Consider the following 18511-nt stretch of genomic DNA (forward strand, 5'->3'; position numbering starts at 1 on the left):
GTGCATCGACCTTTTGGGACATGGGTATATAGCGCAAGTGACAGCCGGAGTGAATCGGTTAATGAACCACCTATTCGGACCGGTACTACAGCCAGATGCGGTCACATAGCAAAAAACTGAGACGGAAATGTTCTCAATTTTGGAGTGAAAATAAATGCTTATATAATGTATGTTTGCAATGGTGTATGTTGTTAGTGCCAACGAGAACCCGTTCTATGGGCAATCTTCGCTTGAAGTTGGGCAGTTTAACATGGGTTTCAATGGCAGATGACATCTGTGTAGTGAGACCTTAGTTCTATAATGAATAAGGAAATGTTTTATTTAACGACACACTCAACACATTTTATTTACGGTTATATTGAGTCGGACATATGGTTACGGACCACACAGATATTGAGGGAGAGGAAACCCGCTGTGACCACTTCATGGGCTACTCTTTTTGATTAACAGCAAGGGATCTTTTATATGCACCATCCCACAGACAGGATAGTACATACCACGGCTTTTGTTACACCTTTGTGAAACGAGAAATAGCCCAATGAGGCCACCGACGTGGATCAATCCTAAACCGACCGCACATCAAGCGAGTGCTTTACCACTGGGCTACGTCATGCCCCTTACAATGAATAGTGACTCAACAAACCTTTTTGTAAACGGCCGAGATGAGAGAAGACTTGATTCTCATGCCGAGAGACATCCCAATGTGATTGTGCTGGTGAAAGAACGTCGACTGCGTCACTGTGATCACGAAAAACGAACTCGCCAATACGTAGCCTTTCCACTGCGGTTCGTTCTCCTTATTCTGGGTATAGTTGATGAGAACACTGCAAAAAACAAGACGAACTCACTGGCTGGTTATTTACAAATACTCTGATTTTGCATGTGTGTTATGAACAACCATGTTTTTGTTAGTGGCAATATATTTTCCGATTCTAAATACTTTGGGAAATTTGGGAGATTTGTTTATGGAACACAAACAATCATTAACATTTGACATTTACTATTTTGCTTTTTCAAATAATTTCTCGAAATTATGAATTTTGTTTTACAACCATTGATAATTTATTTCTTGGGAATTTCCATTATGTTATCACCCAAGGAAAGTCCCGAAGTATACTGATACAGTACAAAATGTACTACGATAGAAAAAATACTGGTATTTCGGTATACTGGTAATACCCCATACCTCTATTTTTTCTGGGATTTTTAAAAACACTATCTTACCTTAACATGTTTTAAAAATAAAACATAATGTGTAGGTATGAAATTATTTTAGACAAAAATCGATACTGTGATACTACAAAACATTATGGTCTCCAGAAATGCATTGATTACAGGCCTTTCCCCAAGATTGTTTACGGCACTAACATTTTTAGCATCAATTTAACGCAAATCAAGGCAAAATAGGTGGGGTTGGGGTAGTGGGGTTGAAAACATATGTCTGTACTGGCTATATAGAGACAATATCAATCCCCTCGACGCCTCATCGCAAGAAGACAAATAAAAAGAAAACTCACTTGAGTACCATTGGACCCAGGAACTGAATAAAATCCTGAGTCAGTTTACACAGCCATCCTTTTGAAATTTCCAAAAAGTAAGTTTTACAGAGCACTTTAAACAGAGAGGCCTCTTTCAGCTTCTTCTTGTCTGACTTATCTCCCTTGAATGTGACCTCTTCTTTCTGGGATCCGTTTCCAAGGAGTGGTGTTCTCTCGGATGATGAAAATGATTTGTAGCTGTTGGACATGGAGGCTTGATAGTGACTCACCAGCCTTGATTGTCGCTTCTTGTACTGCCTGAAAAAAAACGAGACAATATTTAATTGTCGCTTCTTGTATTGGCTGAAAAAAACCAAGACGATATCTGATGAAGAACATGAACTCCATGAAAACATGTTACTTAATTATCATCGTCCTTAGTGGCGTCATGGTTAAGACAACAGACATAAGGCTGGTAGGTACAGGGTTCGCAGCCCGGTACCGGCTCCCACCCATAGCGAGTTTTAACGACTCATTGGGTAGGTGTATAAGGCCACTACACCCTCTTCTCTCTTACTAACCACTAACAACTAACACCTGACCCACTGTCCTGGACAGACAGCCCAGATAGCTGAGGTCTGTGTGTGCCCAGGACAGCGTGCTTGAACCATACATTGGATATAAGCACAAAAATAAGTTGAAATGAAATAAAATCACTTATCATAAACCGATTTGGTGTCGCTTGTGGTATCTAGGTATCGATATCGGTATACTGAAAATATTGGTATCTAGGTATCAGTATCAGTATACCGGAAATATTGGTAGCTAGGTATCGGTATACCAAAAATATTGGTATCTAGGTATCGGTATACCAAAAATATTGGTATCTAGGTATCGGTATCCCGAAAATATCGGTATCTAGGTATCGATATCGGTATACTGAAAATATTGGTATCTAGGTATCGGTATCGGTATACTGAAAATATTGGTATCTAGGAATTGGTATCAGTATACCGAAAATATTGGTATCTAGGTATCGGTACCAGTATACCGAAAATATTGGTATCTAGGAATAGGTATCGGTATACCGAAAATATTGGTATCTAGAAATAGGTATCGGTATACCGAATAACATACTGATACAGAGGTAAATTGCCACCAAAAATACCAATACCGAATCTGAAATTTCAATACCATCCAGATAACATATAGTTAAAAAATGTTTGTGTCAGAAAAAAAAAGAAAAAGAAGAAGCTCACTCATTAAGTCTGCGAATCTGAAATTTCAATACCGTCCAGATAAGATAATTCAAAAATGTTTGTGTCAGAAAAAAAGGAAGAAGCTCACTCATTAAGTCTACGAACAGTGTGCAGTTCTTTTTCCCAGGCTTTGGAAAACTGTGGAACGACTCGAACACTCTTATCTCTCGGGTGCAACTCAAATAAATCATCTTCCTGCAACTCCTTCTTGTATCCACGGAAAATAAGACTGGAAAATAGAAACATGCAACTCATATTAATTTAATTTAATTTAAAAAAGTAAAGTTTGTTTTATTTAATGACGCCACTAGAGCACATTGATTTTTTTATCTTATCATTGGCTATTGGACATCAAACATATGGTCATTCTGACACTGTTTTTAAGAGAAAACCCACTGTCGCCACATAGGCTACTCTTTTACAACAGGCAGCATGGGATCTTTTATTTGCGCTTCCCACAGGCAGGATAGCACAAACCATGGCCTTTGTTGAACCAGTTATGGACCACTGGTCAGTGCAAGTGGTTTACACCTACCCATTGAGCCTTGCGGAGCACTCACTCAGGGTTTGGAGTCAGTATCTGGATTAAAAATCCCATGCCTTGACTGGGATCCGAACCCAGTACCTACCAGCCTGTAGACCGATGGCCTAACCACGACGCCACCGATGCCAGTTTAACTTAATTAAGGTGCGGGACATAGCCCAGTGGTGAAAGTGCCCACTTGATGCGCAGGATCGATCCCCATCAGTGGACCCATTGGGCTATTTCTCGTTACAGCCAGTGCACCAGGACTGGTATATCAAAATGTAGCAGGTTTCCTTTCAAAAACTATTATGTCAAAATTACCAAATGTTTGACATCCAATAGCTGATGATTAATAAATCAAGTAGTGTCATTAAAACAAAACATACTTTTTTTTTCACTTAATTAAAAAATAGCTGTAAGAAGATGAAACACTGACAGTGAATTGTTTGTCAAATGTAAACAGCGTTTAAATGCGTAGGATACCTGTAGCCATAAGTTCATTGTTTCACCCATCACATGACCTAGCTTCCTCATGAACTGATAACTTTATAATTATTCTGTGCCAGTGCTCTCTTGCACTTGATGTGCGATCGGTCTGGGATCAATCCCCGTTGGTGGGCCCATTGGGCTATTTCTCACTCCAGCCAGTGCACCACGACTGGTATATCAAAGGCTGTGGTATGTGTTAACCTGTCTGTGGGATGGTGCATATAAAAGATCCCTTGCTGCTAATCGAAAAGAGTAGCCCATGAAGTGGCGACAGCGGCTTTCCTCTCTCAATATCTGTGTGGTCCTTAAACATATGTTTGATGCCATATAACCATAAATAAAATGTACTGAGTGCATCGTTAAATAAATAAAACATTTCCTTCTTGCACTTGCCAAGCGCGTGCAGTCCCTTCTCTCATCCACCCCAACCCTTTTACTGTCCTGGACAGCGGAGCCGGCCTAGTCTGGCACCTGCGACAGGCATCAATGGTGGATCCAGAAAATCCATTGGGGGGGGAGGGCAGTGACGTGAGGTGGAATGCCAAGGGAACTTTGGGGGAGGTTTGGAGCAGGATTGTAAAAAAAGAAAGAAAATTAATATATAATAAAATAATAACTATCGCAAAATTTAGGGGGCCCCGAGCCCCCCTTAGATCTGACTCTGGGCATGCGCTACAACAGCTTGTTCTGAATGTGCATGTAAAATGCTGTGACCTGACCTCACATGACCCGTTGGAAAGATAATTTGTTATTTATGATAACACACATACATTGTATTATGAATATTATTGATTTAATGGCTTTTAACGGTTTTGACCCAGTCACTGCAGTCCAATTAAATAGGCATGATAAAAAGTGATAGCTTTGTGAAGTATGTCAACTTATAACTGATTACTTTCTGATGTATATAAGCACAAGTACCAAAAATATGTTTCAGTTGGAAAATATGTTTAAATTTGTTTTAGAAATAGAATACTGCATTTGTGTCGATTAGATACCATGTATCTTACAACTTGTTCAAAAATGTATCATACTCGTTTTTGCTCATTTTAAAACAACTTGAAAGATAAATGGTATCTCATGGCCACTCATACAGTATTCTCTATAATATGATATACCCATAGTCGTCTTCTTTTTTTTTTACTTCGTAGAAGCAAATCAATAAATCTGATAACACTACAACCTACAACTCACCTGTTTATCCAGTGAAATGTTAACCTGCTTGGAAAAGACGCTTCTTGTTCTGGGGATGGTTTCTGAATGAAAATAAGATACATGTTTCCTTCATAATGGGTATACATAGAGGATTCGTTATGAGTGTATTTTAATATGGAACAAATCAACTAAGGTTGATGTTTTACATATTAAAAAATGTGTTTTTTAATATGGAACACATCAACTGAGGTTGATGTTTTACATATTAAAAAACATGAGCAGCAAATTCTATTTATCCTGTAACACTTCTAAAATAAAATTTTAATCAGATATTTAATCAATCAGTTCTGAAGTCGCCATCGCAATTAGCACAAATGTAGTTTGACGTCACATACTTTAACTAAATCTCATCAAAATGTACAATTGTTGTTGGTTGTAGACAAATTACCCATCAACAGCAAAACATGGTAAACATCAAATGGGTTTATGAAAACTCACTTGACCCAAGGCATAGTAGCCCGCTCTCGTCATCTTCTCGGCGAAGGAATGCAGGAAAAGCCCGAACATGATGAACGCAAAATAGATGTAGAACAAGGCAAAGCTGAACAGGTTTTCATCGTACTCCTAAAAACAAAAATAAATTAAAAATTCAAAGACACTGGCTTTGGTTAATTTCTTCTGGACACAAGAATTATGTTCAAAGAAAAGACAGAGACAGACACAGAGAGAATCAGAGAGAGAGAAAGAGAGACACACAGAGAGACAGAGACACACACAAAGAAAGTGAGAGAGAGACAGAGACAGAGATAGAGGGGAGGTAGATGATAAAATGTACATTTTAATGGAAAATACCTCTAGTTTGATTTTTGAGTAGAAAGGAATAATGGATGCTATGAACATCAAAAGCCAGAAGATCCAGAGAATTCCCGACGTGATGATGCCTTTTCTTCTTTCTATCTGAACCAAAACAGTCGCAATCAGCTGAAACATAAATTAAACTAAGCATTTTAAAATTTAATAAATTAAACACAGAATTCATGAAGTGATAATGCCTTTTCTTCTTTCTATCTGAACCAAAACAGTCGCAATCAGCTGAAACATAAATTAAACTATGCATGTTAAAATTTAATAAATTAAACACAGAATTCCCGACATGATGATGCCTTTTCTACTTTCTATCTGAATCAAAATGGTTACTACCAGCTGCAAAGTAAATCAAACTGTGTCTGTTAATATTTCATAAAATAAATGTTTCATATGGATGGACAGATGATGTATGTAAAACCTGTTAGCTATTTGGTAATTATTCTTGATTACAAAAATTTACCTACATCGCCAGATGTTGTACATAAGGTTACATACCAGTGTTTTTCACTATCGTCAATATCATATATTTTAGGAATAAAAATTGTATTATGCGAGCCTCTGGCGAGCATTTAAATACATTGTTTTTATTCCTAATATATGATATTGACGATAGTGAAATACACAAGGGTAATAATCTCTTAATCATATAATCTCAAGTTTGATACATGTTTTTGTAAACTGTATAAGCAACTTTAATTCCAATCAGCCATTAGGCATTATTCAAATGATGTAAGAATATGTGATGAGGTCTTTTTCAGTGGAAATGACGCCAAACCTGAATGACGTCATTATGAATATCCTTACATAAAAATAAATTAGTGCTCAACGTTTTTTGTTTTTTGAGTGCTAGACGGTTTTCAGTGTAAAATTGCTATTGAAATAATTTTGTTTGATGACTATGAATGCATACATCAATTACAGAGTGTCACCGTAGTACGGTTGCTTAAATATCAATAAATAAGGTGCCATGTTGTGATTTCGATTATTTTACATCTAATTTGCAAAGTTATCAAATTCTGAAAGTATGTGATCTGAAAAATATCATGGGATGGGATTTAGCTCAGTCGGTTGAGTGCTCGCCTGAGGTGCTTGCGTCGCAGGATCGAACCACCTCAGTGGATCCATTCAACTGATTGGGTTTTTTCTCGCTCCAACCAGTAAACCACAACTGGGAAATAAACGATCCATGATGACTACGAGTCAGAATTACCAAATGTTTGACATCCAATAGCCGATGATTAATTCATCAATGTGCTCTAGTGGTGTCATTAAACAAAACAAACTGATGACAAAATATCATATATTTTGCTGACATTGGATATACTAGAGAATGTATGATAAATAAGAGTATCAACAATCCAAGTCAAGTGGGGTTTTACCGAACAACTTGAGCACTAGTACGCACAACTGTGAATAAAGAGGTGGGACGTAGCCCAGTGGTAAAGCGCTAGCTCGCTTGATGGGCAGTCGGTTTGGGATCGATCCCCGTCAGTGGGCCCATTGGGCTATTTCTCACTCCAGCCAGTGCACCACGACTGGTACATCAAAGGTTGTGGTATGTGATATCCTGTCTGTGGGATAGTGCATATAAAAGATCCCTTGCTGCTAATCGAAAAGAGGAGCCCACGAAGTGGCAATAGCGGGTTTCCTCCCTCAATATCTGTGTGGTCCTTAAGCATGTGTCCGATGCCATATAACCGTAATAAAATGTGTTGAGTGTGTCGTTAAATAAAATAAAAAAATAAAAAAATGTGAATAAAATTAATTCCTTGTTAATATTCCGTAATTCATATTCTTACACACCCGTTGGTAAGAACACCATGCATTATTTTTGATAACACATGGGTTGTTAACACACACGAATGTGTATTAACAATTTCATGACATACGACTGGCTGCTCCTAGGTGATGACCAGGTCACCATGCAGTGCCAAGCAGCCAGTGAAAAGCAACACGGTGGAAATAGATTACATTGTGACGTATAGTTAACCTGACAATCATGTGTCTGTGACGTGTAAGTTCGCTACAAATGCAATGGCTGTAAATAACTTTTAGTCCAAAAAGATGTTAAAACCTGGTATTTGCGGATATGTAAGAAATAGAATAATACATTTGTGTCCGTTAGATACCATTTATCTCACAACTTGTTGTTTAAAAACGTATCAAACTCGCTTTCACTCGTTAGATACATTTTAAAACAACTCGTTGTGAGATAAATGGTATTTAACGGTCACTCATGTATTAAACTCTATTTATACACATGTATTTCAGGATGACCACAGGTAAATATTATCAAATAGATTTTTATCCAAATGTGAAGGAATATTATGCTCATAGGTGAAAAATGTTTATCTCCCTGTGAAAATATTAGGTCATTTCTATCATTAATATATTATAGTATTATCCACATGGTTCAACATAACCGAGTTAATAATAATCATATGAAGCATACATGTAATAACAAGCTTAATGATGTAATTTTGGGAAGCAACATAATACCATGACGTTGATTCCCCAGTCCTAGCTCAGACTTTGCATGTGAAATATGACGTCATTTCATCGCCTCCTTCTAGTTGTGGTTGAAACCTTTTGAGACTGTCCTTGTTATTCATAACAAAAGTACCGGTAACAATAATAATTAATATGGATAATAAAGAAATTATTACACTCGTGTATGCATCGTACTTATTTTACGAAACTCATGTCAGGATTCATGTATTATCCTCGTTCTCGCTCAGGAAATACAAAAATCCTGACACTTGTTTTTGTAAAATCAGTTCGACACACAAGCTCGTATAATAATCTCTACATATTGAAGGACAGAAATATGTTTTATGATTCATTAGGAGAGGTTAACTAAATCTGAAATATAACTGCCTTAAGTCTGTTGGTTTAAGACACAGGGTTAGCTCTGCCACTCATCAATTGTGAATTTTAAGAACAATTTGGCGGATTTAAGAACAATTTGGCGGATTTTTAGAACAATTTGGCAAATTTTATTTCAATATGGCAAAAAAAAAAGTGAATAATAATTGATATTTTGTTGGAAAATAACAATAGGTTTTGCATTTTTGAGATAATTTGGGAAAATGTTATGACCACTCTGTCAAAAACAAGCTATTATATAAAAACTAAAATTGATATATATATTTTTTTTGGCAACAATTGAAAAGTGCAATATTGACGTGTATACTTACGAAGGTTCCTGCCTTGAGGCCAGCTGATACATAAACAACTCCGGCGACATGACCCTTCTTACTGTCACTTCCTGCTCGTATCAAGTCTATCGTCGACAGCAGAAACAAGAACAAACCACAAAACTGAAACAAAAGAAAATTAATATTAAAATTTCCAAACAGGACTTGTAAGCTAGCTCAGCTGATATTGCACATTATCATCCATTCTACCACGACTTTGGAAAATACTCAATTCTGATTGGCTACACACCTTAAATTAGAGGTGTTAAATTTACGATAACCACCTCTGATTTAATTAGGCCGCTTTACTCGTGTAGGAATATGAATAGGTGGTTATCAACAAAGAATTCAAGATGACAGCTATACATTTGACATCGGAAAGCTGGTGGATATTTTCGATCCAGAAAGAGAAATAAATCTTGGAATGGTTCGATGACGACATGGAACCCAGCGACAGGGAACAAAACGGAACAAGCGAAGAACAGAAAAAAAGTTAGTACACATATTGTATTTTTTACAAGACTAAACAATAACAAAGGACTACAACAGTCACTTTTCGCACCCTTAATTGTTTTGGCTTGTTTTGTACATAATAAATATAGCATATCATGCAGGTCATATCTTCAATTGAAATCCATATTTCATAAAAGGTACAATTTTTTAATCACAAGATTTTCTTCAAACACATCCAGGTGCATTAGTAATGTTCAAACAAAACAATTTCAATAGCAATTTTCCATTGGAATTTTTCCAGCATTCTTAAAACGGAAACGTCATGTACCCAGTTTATTGTAAGGAGATGCCAATTAAGTTCTTACTGTTTTGACTGTTTTGAGTAAATTAAAGAATTCAAATTATTCCAAACTAAGTTCTTACAGTTTTGACTGTTTTGAGTAAATTAAAGAATTCAAATTATTCCAAACTAAGTTCTTACAGTTTTGACTGTATTGAGTAAATTAAAGAATTGAAATTATTCCAAACTAAGTTTTTACAGTTTCGACTGTATTGAGTAAATTAAAGAATTAAAATTATTCCAAACTAAGTTCTTACAGTTTTGAGTAAATTAAAGAATTCAAATTCCCCCAACCCAAGTTCTTACTGTTTTGACTGTATTGAGTAAATTAAAGAATTCAAATTATTCCAAACTAAGTTCTTACTGTTTTGACTGTTGAGTAAATTAAAGAATTCAAAATCCCCAACCCAAGTTCTTACTGTTTTGACTGTATTGAGTAAATTAAAGAATTCAAATTCCCCAAACTCAAGTTCTTACTGTTTTGACTGTATTGAGTAAATTAAAGAATTCAAATTCCCCCAACCCAAGTTCTTACTGTTTTGACTGTATTGAGTAAATTAAAGAATTCAAATTCCCCCAACCCAAGTTCTTACTGTTTTGACTGTACTGAGTAAATTAAAGAATTCAAATTATTCCAAACTAAGTTCTTACAGTTTTGACTGTATTGAGTAAATTAAAGAATTCAAATTATTCCAAATTAAGTTCTTACTGTTTTGACTGTATTGAGTAAATTAAAGAATTCAAATTCCCCCAACCCAAGTTCTTACTGTTTTGACTGTATTGAGTAAATTAAAGAATTCAAATTATTCCAAACTAAGTTCTTACTGTTTTGACTGTATTGAGTAAATTAAAGAATTCAAATTCCCCCAACCCAAGTTCTTACTGTCTTGACTGTATTGAGTAAATTAAAGAATTCAAATTATTCCAAACTAAGTTCTTACTGTTTTGACTGTATTGAGTAAATTAACAGGAACAGCAACTCCATGTTGTGTGGCGAGATAGTGAAGATAGACGGGCAGAGTTATCCACAGCCAGGCGCACGGTACCCACACGAGAACGGAGTTCTGAAAACAGTCGGTGAAGTGAGGCCAGTCGCTCTTCAGTAGCAGCGTCTCATCCTGTAAACAGAACACAGTTTATTAAAAAATATAATTATTATAGGTAATATAGAAAAAGAATGAAAGAAATGTTTTTTCTTACCTATCTGTGTGAGATAAATAATGTCTCCAACATGTCTCCAGCCAGTGCACCACGACTGGTACATCAAAGGCTGTGGTATGTGCTATCCTGTCTATGGGATGGTGCATATAAAAAATCCCTTGCTGCTAATCGAAAAGATCGAGTAGCCTATGAAGTGATGACAGCGAGTTTCCTCCTTCAATATCTGTGTGGTCCTTATCCATATGTCCTATGCCATATAACCGTAAATAAAAATGTGTTGCGAGCGTCGTTAAATAAAACATTTCCTTCCTTCTAACATGTGTCAGTGATACCTTTTTAGAGGAGTGACTGGTTGCTCCACAGTGATGACATGGTTACCATGGCGAGCCATATCATCCAATAAAATAAGGACATCCGAAATTGATTGTTCTATAGCGGGTTTTCTCTCTAAGACTATTTTTTTTTTTTTTTTTGCTTAACGACACCACTGGAGCACATTGATTAATTAATCATCGGCTATTGGATGTCAAACATTTGGTAATTCTGACTTTTTTTTCTAATGCAGCAAGGGGTCTTTTATATGCACTTTCCCACAGACAGGAAAGCACATACTGTGGCCTTTGTCCAGTTGTGGTGCACTGGTTGGAATGAGAAAAAAAACAATCAGCTAAATAGATCCATCGAGGTGGTTCGATCCTGCGACGCAAGCACCTCAAGCGAGCACTCAACCGACTGAGCTAAATCCCGCCCCTCTCTAAGACAATGTCAGAATTACCAAATGTTTGACATCCAATAGCCGATGATTAATAAATCCATATGCTCTAGTTGTGTCGTTAAACAAAAAAAATTATTTTCAAAATGAGGCTTATGGTGTTGATTATACTTGAAAAGGTTTCAGGACATTAACAAACAAATGATGGAGTTTTTGGGTCCCAACAGGTCAATAATTAATAAATGTGCGTGATCAAAGTCAAAATAAATGGAAGAGATAAGTGCTAGTGAATACATTAGTGCAGTATGTTTGCTTTGGTGTTCTAATTTCTGTTATTAAACCAAAGGCAACACTTGCTGTGAACCCCCTTAAAAAAAACCAATTAACAAAAATTTAAGACCCCTGATACTGATAACTGCTCCACAATTTAGTTAGCCCAACAATTGGATCAGACACCCGCAATGTAACACCATTTCTTCAAATATCTCTCACTATATTTCTTCCTCCTTGTTAAAGGACTTACCTTAGTTTTTAAACACTACGGCATATTTTTTACTACAGCCATTTTTGATAACTGAAATCATACTTTACTTAGATTTTATGGTTTAGCTTATCAGTTTCCATTACATTCCAAGTGTGTTTGGTCATCATGGTGTTTTTAATATTACAAAATTCATTTCTCATATTTTTAAAAACGCACGTGCGTCTGAGAAGTAACACTTATGGAGTTGAGTTTTAGTCTATTTTTAGAGGGTATTTCACAATTTCAAAGTCACAGACTCATGTTTCAATCAGTTGTAACTGTATCCAAATGTGTTACAGGTTTGTAGATTAACTAAACTTAGTGTTAATTTTCATGGGTTGAAACTAGGGTCTGTCCCTTTAACTAAACTTAGTGTTAATTTTCACGGGTTGAAACTAGGGTCTGTCCCTTTAACTAAACTTAGTGTTAATTTTCACGGGTTGAAACTAGGGTCTGTCCCTTTAACTAAACTTAGTGTTAATTTTCACGGGTTGAAACTAGTGTCTGTCCCTTTAACTAAACTTAGTGTTAATTTTCATGGGTTGAAACTAGGGTCTGTCCCTTTAACTAAACTTAGTGTTAATTTTCATGTGCTGAAACTAGGGTCTGTCCCTTTAACTAAACTTAGTGTTAATTTTCACGGGTTGAAACTAGTGTCTGTCCCTTTAATTTCAAGCTTTGAAATTAGCTTACATTGTACATGTATGCGAGACAAACCTTACACCATGAATGTTATGACCTACTCTATATACCAGCTAAACATTTCAGTGTTTTTGTAAATAATTCTAGATTGGAATGACATAAAAAGAAAAGGAAAACAGTTTTGGAAATAAAAATGTTCTATTTTTATGTGCAATTTGTGAAAATATTGGTTAGTATATAAATAAAACTTAAATAGAAAGAAAGAAATGTTTTTATTTGACGATGCACTCAACACATTTTATTGACGGTCATATGGCGTCCGACATATGGTTAAGGACCACACAGATATTAAGAGAGGAAATCTGCTGTCACCACTTCAAGGGCTACTCTTTTCGATTAGCAGCAAGGGATCTTTTATATGCATGATCCCATAGACAGGATAGCACATTTTACGTACAGCCTTTGATGTACCAGTTGTGGTGCACTGGCTGGAGCGAGAAATAGCCCAATGGGCCCACCGATGGGGATCGATCCCAGACCGACCAAGCATCAAGCGAACACTTTACCACTGGGCTACGTTACGCCTAAAAACTTAAATAGCCACCAAAATATAAAATGAGTTGTCAGCTTATGTAGGTCTAGTTTGAAATTACGCTTTCTTGATTAATTATACACGCCGTTTATCCTACTAATCCATATTTGATTAATGTGTGTTTGCTAGATGGAGATATCTTTTGTATGTGTGTTGAATGAAAAAGAATTTAGAAATAATAACTACAAAATCCATGAGCAATCAACATTCTTAATTCTCTATGGGCACCATACCCAAATTGTTTAGCAGATTTTTTTTTTTTTAAGTAGACCCTTTGACAAAATTAATGACTCTTATCATTACTGTATGATTTTCTTAACCCTAATCCTAATTTTAACCCATTTTCTTTCTGGAGGAGGGCCCCCCATACTCCATATTGACTGTGGATGCATTCAGCACACATTCAATTCCACAGCGCTGGCAAGTATTACTGCTAAGTCATGTTCGGGGGTGGGGGGGGCAGTGATAGCAGTTACTTGCTAAAATGTTTTTTGTGCCATTTGGTCATATCAATTTAGACTCGGTTGGTCAGCATTTTTTCCCCCTTTTCTTTTAAAATGTTACAGTCGCAGTTTTTCTAGGGATGATCGCGTAATCGGAACCACAACTATTATTTTGTTTTGCTTCAGACCTTGTTTTTTGAATAGAAAAACTGAACATTTTTGCTATTTCCAGCACATGTATGCATTTTCCTTTTATGTCAAGACAAACTGGAAAGACTGACAAAAAAATAACTTTCATATTTTGTTGGAATGGAGTATATTGGCTACAGTGTCATCATGATCACGGGCATAGGAAGGTGCCAAAAAGTGTGGGTGTGGGGGGGGGGGGGGCACACACACACATATATATATATATATATAAATACATGTATAAATATATAAAAAACATTGCTGCTCCCACAAAGTGTGGGCACATACCACCACCACACACACACACACACACACACACACACCCACACACACACACACTTCCTACGCCAGTGATGATGACTGCTACTGTTTTGGTTCTGATGGTCAGTCCATTCAGTGTTGAACAAGTCTGAAGTGAGGAGGAGGAGGAAATGTTTTATTTAACGTCACACTCAACACATTTTATTTATGGTTATATGGCACTGGACAAAAGTGAAAATACAGAACTTCACAGCAGGGACACATTTTCATAAAATTAAACGTATTTGATGCTTTGTCATTATTTATCCACCCATTGTTAACTTTTTGGGTAGAATATATATCATAATGAAGCGTTATTTGTAGAAGACAATGCATATTGAATTCAAAATAACTTAAAATAATGTTTTGCTTATCATGATGACTCAGCAGTTTCTGATAGCTGAAGTTGATTTTAAAAAACATTTTGATAATGCATAACTATTCAAATATAGACATGTAAATCTATTTTTATGTAAATAATTTGAATGAGTTTAGCATATGACTGGTTCAGTTTTATACAAAAGAATAGTATTAATGCAATGGAAATAAATTATTAAGTATAATACACAGAATTTGTACTTTTTAAGTCTGTTATAAGTTTTTTAAAGAAAATGTTTCAGGTACCATAACTTCTCACATCGTGACACAAACTTAAATTTTTTGGTAACCAAGTAACATTAAATTCTAAATATAATTATACTTTTTCATCACTTCATCAATGAATATTACTGTTAAAAATGGTAAAGAATTAATTATTTGTAAAAGATACTAAACTGTAAAGTAGATGAGATTAGTATATTTAATACAGTGAACATTTGTATAGCATCGCGATCCACTCTGCAAGTTTCAGATATAGCTATACAATGCTAAAACATTAAATAGTAGTTGCTAATCAATTCTTAAATTGATAGCACTGTCACTAATCAAAAGTTTTAAAACAAAATGTTCTATGTAATAATTTTTTTTTTTAAATCCAATTAATATTACAGTTGAGAATACTTCCACATCAGCTAAGGACTAACACATGATCCCACAATGACACGTTCTGATCTAAGAAGTACACTTAATGTTAAGATTATGACAGTGTCTGTTACTCTCACAGTTATCGTATATAAGATATGCACCTCTACATTTATGTGTAAAATAGTTGTACACATTCCAATAAAATCCTCAATTGAAGTCTCAGTCTATTTATAAATAAGAAAAAAGATAATGTCTCACGATTTAATTCTATTAATGCTGGTAATCATTTTTTTTTTTAATGAAGAACTCTGCTGAACCTGAAATGGAAACGGAGTGGGAGAGTACACTATGGTTATGAGACAACTTTCAGTAGATTCAATTATACTTCAAGCTTGATGCTGTTATGTTTTATGTTTCCAACTGTGACAGAACCTGGAACAGAAATGAAGTGTGTGACAATAATTCATTGACAAATTTAGACTAATACTCTTTCATGGATGCTAAATTTGGTAGATCAGGCCATAAAATTTTATTATAATTCAAAGTGGTATATAGTTATATTTATAATAATTCATTGTTTGAATTTGTCTTTATACAGCACTTTATTGAACCAAAATAATCATAGCTGCATTTAGTAAATTATTTAGCACACGTCTGACTGCTGTCTTATGCCTTCAGTGTTTCAGCTGCTAAAATATGTTTTGGGGATATTTTTCCTGGATAGAAATTTACCTTTCTGATATTTTATGAGTGTTTGGACATTCCTTTCAAAGGTGAAATATGGCTACTTACGTTGCTTTGTTTCTAATAATGACATTGAAGGTGTAAAGTATGTAAATAGTTACGTAAGAAATTGATTAAACATATTGGCCAAGCATTGGCATTCGTTGTGTGGTAGGTTTTTACTGGTTTGAGTTAAAAGACCAGTACAGATGATAAGTTCTATTGCATCTTTTATTGAAATCTTCAAGTATTCAATATTATTATGAGTCTAGGTAAATATATATCTTCTATTTTTTTTAAATATTTTGAAAAAAGAAGCTTATTTTTCATGTATCGTGTATCCACTTTCCATCTGCGATCTAAACCTTTACGTTTTCCTTTTTATTATTGGTCTGGATGTACATTATTGTATAAGCATGAATAAATGTGAACTGAAAATGTTATTCTGATGTAACATTTGCATAAATTATTATGTCATTAAATTACGTATTCCAAGATGTCTGTGTGTTTTTGTCATTTTGGAGCAGTTTCGAACCTACCCCAAGAATACATATGTTATCAGAAATAATAGTAACACTTTATATTTTCACTTGAAATTTTCAGAGATGCAACATTAATAACTGCTTGTAACATGTATAAGCTTTCAATGGAAATTTCTCAATTAATTTTTGATTTACAAAAGTGGACGTAAACGACAATTAAAATTGTCATGTCGGCCATGTTTGGTCACAGAAGTACAAGGCTACTATGACCTTATTTTGCTTCATTTGGATAATATAGTAATGTTTTTTCAATAAGAGCAACAATTTTAATGAAACTATGACCATAAAGAAAAAAAATGTTTTAAATTATTTTTTTGGTCTGCAGTACACAGAATAGCAGCAGAGGCTCTTTTATGTGCACCATCCCACAGACATAGGGAATCGGCCCACCGACGGGAATCGACCCTAGATCGATCGCGCATCAGGCGAGCGCCTATAAGTTTGCAGTGAACAAAATTCCAAAAACAAAATAAATAAACAAGCAACCATGCACCATGCACGAAGGTTACAGCACTGAAACTCACTTTAGTTCAACGGTTAAACAGAAATACTTACAAATATCACGCCGCCACAAAATTCATTAAATGAGGTTTCACTTATCTTGGACATAGTGATTGTCACGACCACCTTTCGTCAGGTCGTTCTGGGAGTCCTTAGAGTTATTTCCCTTATATGAGAGGTTTCTAGACTAGGGGTTTTCCCAATCGAAAGTCGTTTTGCTTTTTGCTATTTCATGATGACCAAGATATTTTGGAGCGGTTTTAGAATCTGTCTGCCGCTAATTGAAAGGTTGCGGACAGGTTCTATAACCATACCGATTTGGGTGGGTGGGTTTTAGTTCATTTGGTAGAGCTCTTGTGCAAGTCATAGGATTATTAAACCCCACCCCCATCCCAACCAATGTGTTACGAATGATAATGTAATAGATATATACTCTTAAAAAAAAAGAGATGGGGAACTCCGTAAGAATTTACAATTGCCAAAATTGTAAGGTATATTACCCGTGGGGAATGGTTATATGATAATAGTTAATTAATTGGGCAAACATTACAACCAGTAGTTTTGTCTGTCCCTTTAACAATTCCACTAGAGCACGTTGATTTATTAATCGTCGGCTAGGCCTACTGGATGTCAAACATTTGGTAGCCAGGTTTTTGTGTGTGTGTTTTTCCACCATCCCACAGATAAGCATAAAGTTGTATTCAACAAATTGCAGAGAAAGCAGAAAAGCCAAGTAGCTCAGTTTGTGTCTCACTTCACCAATGCAAGTAATTATGCACACTGCATATTACGTGAGCACAGCTGTGTGCATAATAAGTTCACTTTATAGCAGTTGCATCTGCTATAACAGTTATTAGTTTTGCAGGCACATTTCACAAGTTTATGATACATCTTGGGTAGGCTATCTGTGACATTATATTCATATGGGGAACCAGTTTTGAAGCTATGCTCTCTCACCCAGCCCCAATGTGCAACAGACGCTACTTAATTCAGAACTGGCAAACAACACTTGAAACCCAGATTGTGAGGATGAGTTCAATTTTATATTTCCAAACGCGAATAGCTATTTTCTTGCCTTGTTTACGTTTTGCAATGGTGACGAGGGGTGACCGTGACATTCATTTATTAATCATCGGCTATTTGATGTCAACCATTTGGTAATTTTGACTCGTAGTAATCAGAGTAAACCCGTTACATTTTTCTATTACATGTAGTAGCAAGGCATCTTTTATATGCACTTCCCCACAGACAGGAAAGTAGGGCCTACGTAGGCCTATCACGGCCTTTGGCCAGTTGTCGTGCACTGGTTGGAACGAGAGAAAGGGCGGAACGTAGCCCAGTGGCCTGCTACTCTTTTAATAATCCCTGGAACCTATCGGGAAATAAGAGAAAGGATATAGAGTGTGCGACACGAAACCTTCTGCAGACACTTGACGAATAACAAAGTATCTTTTAT

The 18511-nt window shown here is 35.7% G+C and overlaps 1 protein-coding gene across 1 annotated transcript in view; it reads right to left on the reverse strand.

The window, feature by feature from the left end:
- Nucleotides 1-17163, reverse strand: part of LOC121385805 (multidrug resistance-associated protein 1-like) — an 83371-nt gene extending 66208 nt beyond the window's left edge. Inside the window, exons 1-9 of the mRNA XM_041516594.1 lie at nt 17110-17163; nt 10706-10882; nt 8972-9094; nt 5760-5888; nt 5406-5531; nt 4947-5008; nt 2826-2966; nt 1518-1796; nt 644-824 (exon numbers count right to left, since the gene is read on the reverse strand). Coding sequence (XP_041372528.1) covers nt 644-824; nt 1518-1796; nt 2826-2966; nt 4947-5008; nt 5406-5531; nt 5760-5888; nt 8972-9094; nt 10706-10882; nt 17110-17163 — 1272 coding nt within the window. The remainder of the gene's footprint in view (nt 1-643; nt 825-1517; nt 1797-2825; nt 2967-4946; nt 5009-5405; nt 5532-5759; nt 5889-8971; nt 9095-10705; nt 10883-17109) is intronic.
- Nucleotides 17164-18511: the final 1348 nt, after the last annotated feature.

The sequence above is a fragment of the Gigantopelta aegis genome, chromosome 12 (assembly GCF_016097555.1).
Source record: "Gigantopelta aegis isolate Gae_Host chromosome 12, Gae_host_genome, whole genome shotgun sequence".
Lineage (NCBI taxonomy): Eukaryota > Metazoa > Mollusca > Gastropoda > Neomphalida > Peltospiridae > Gigantopelta > Gigantopelta aegis.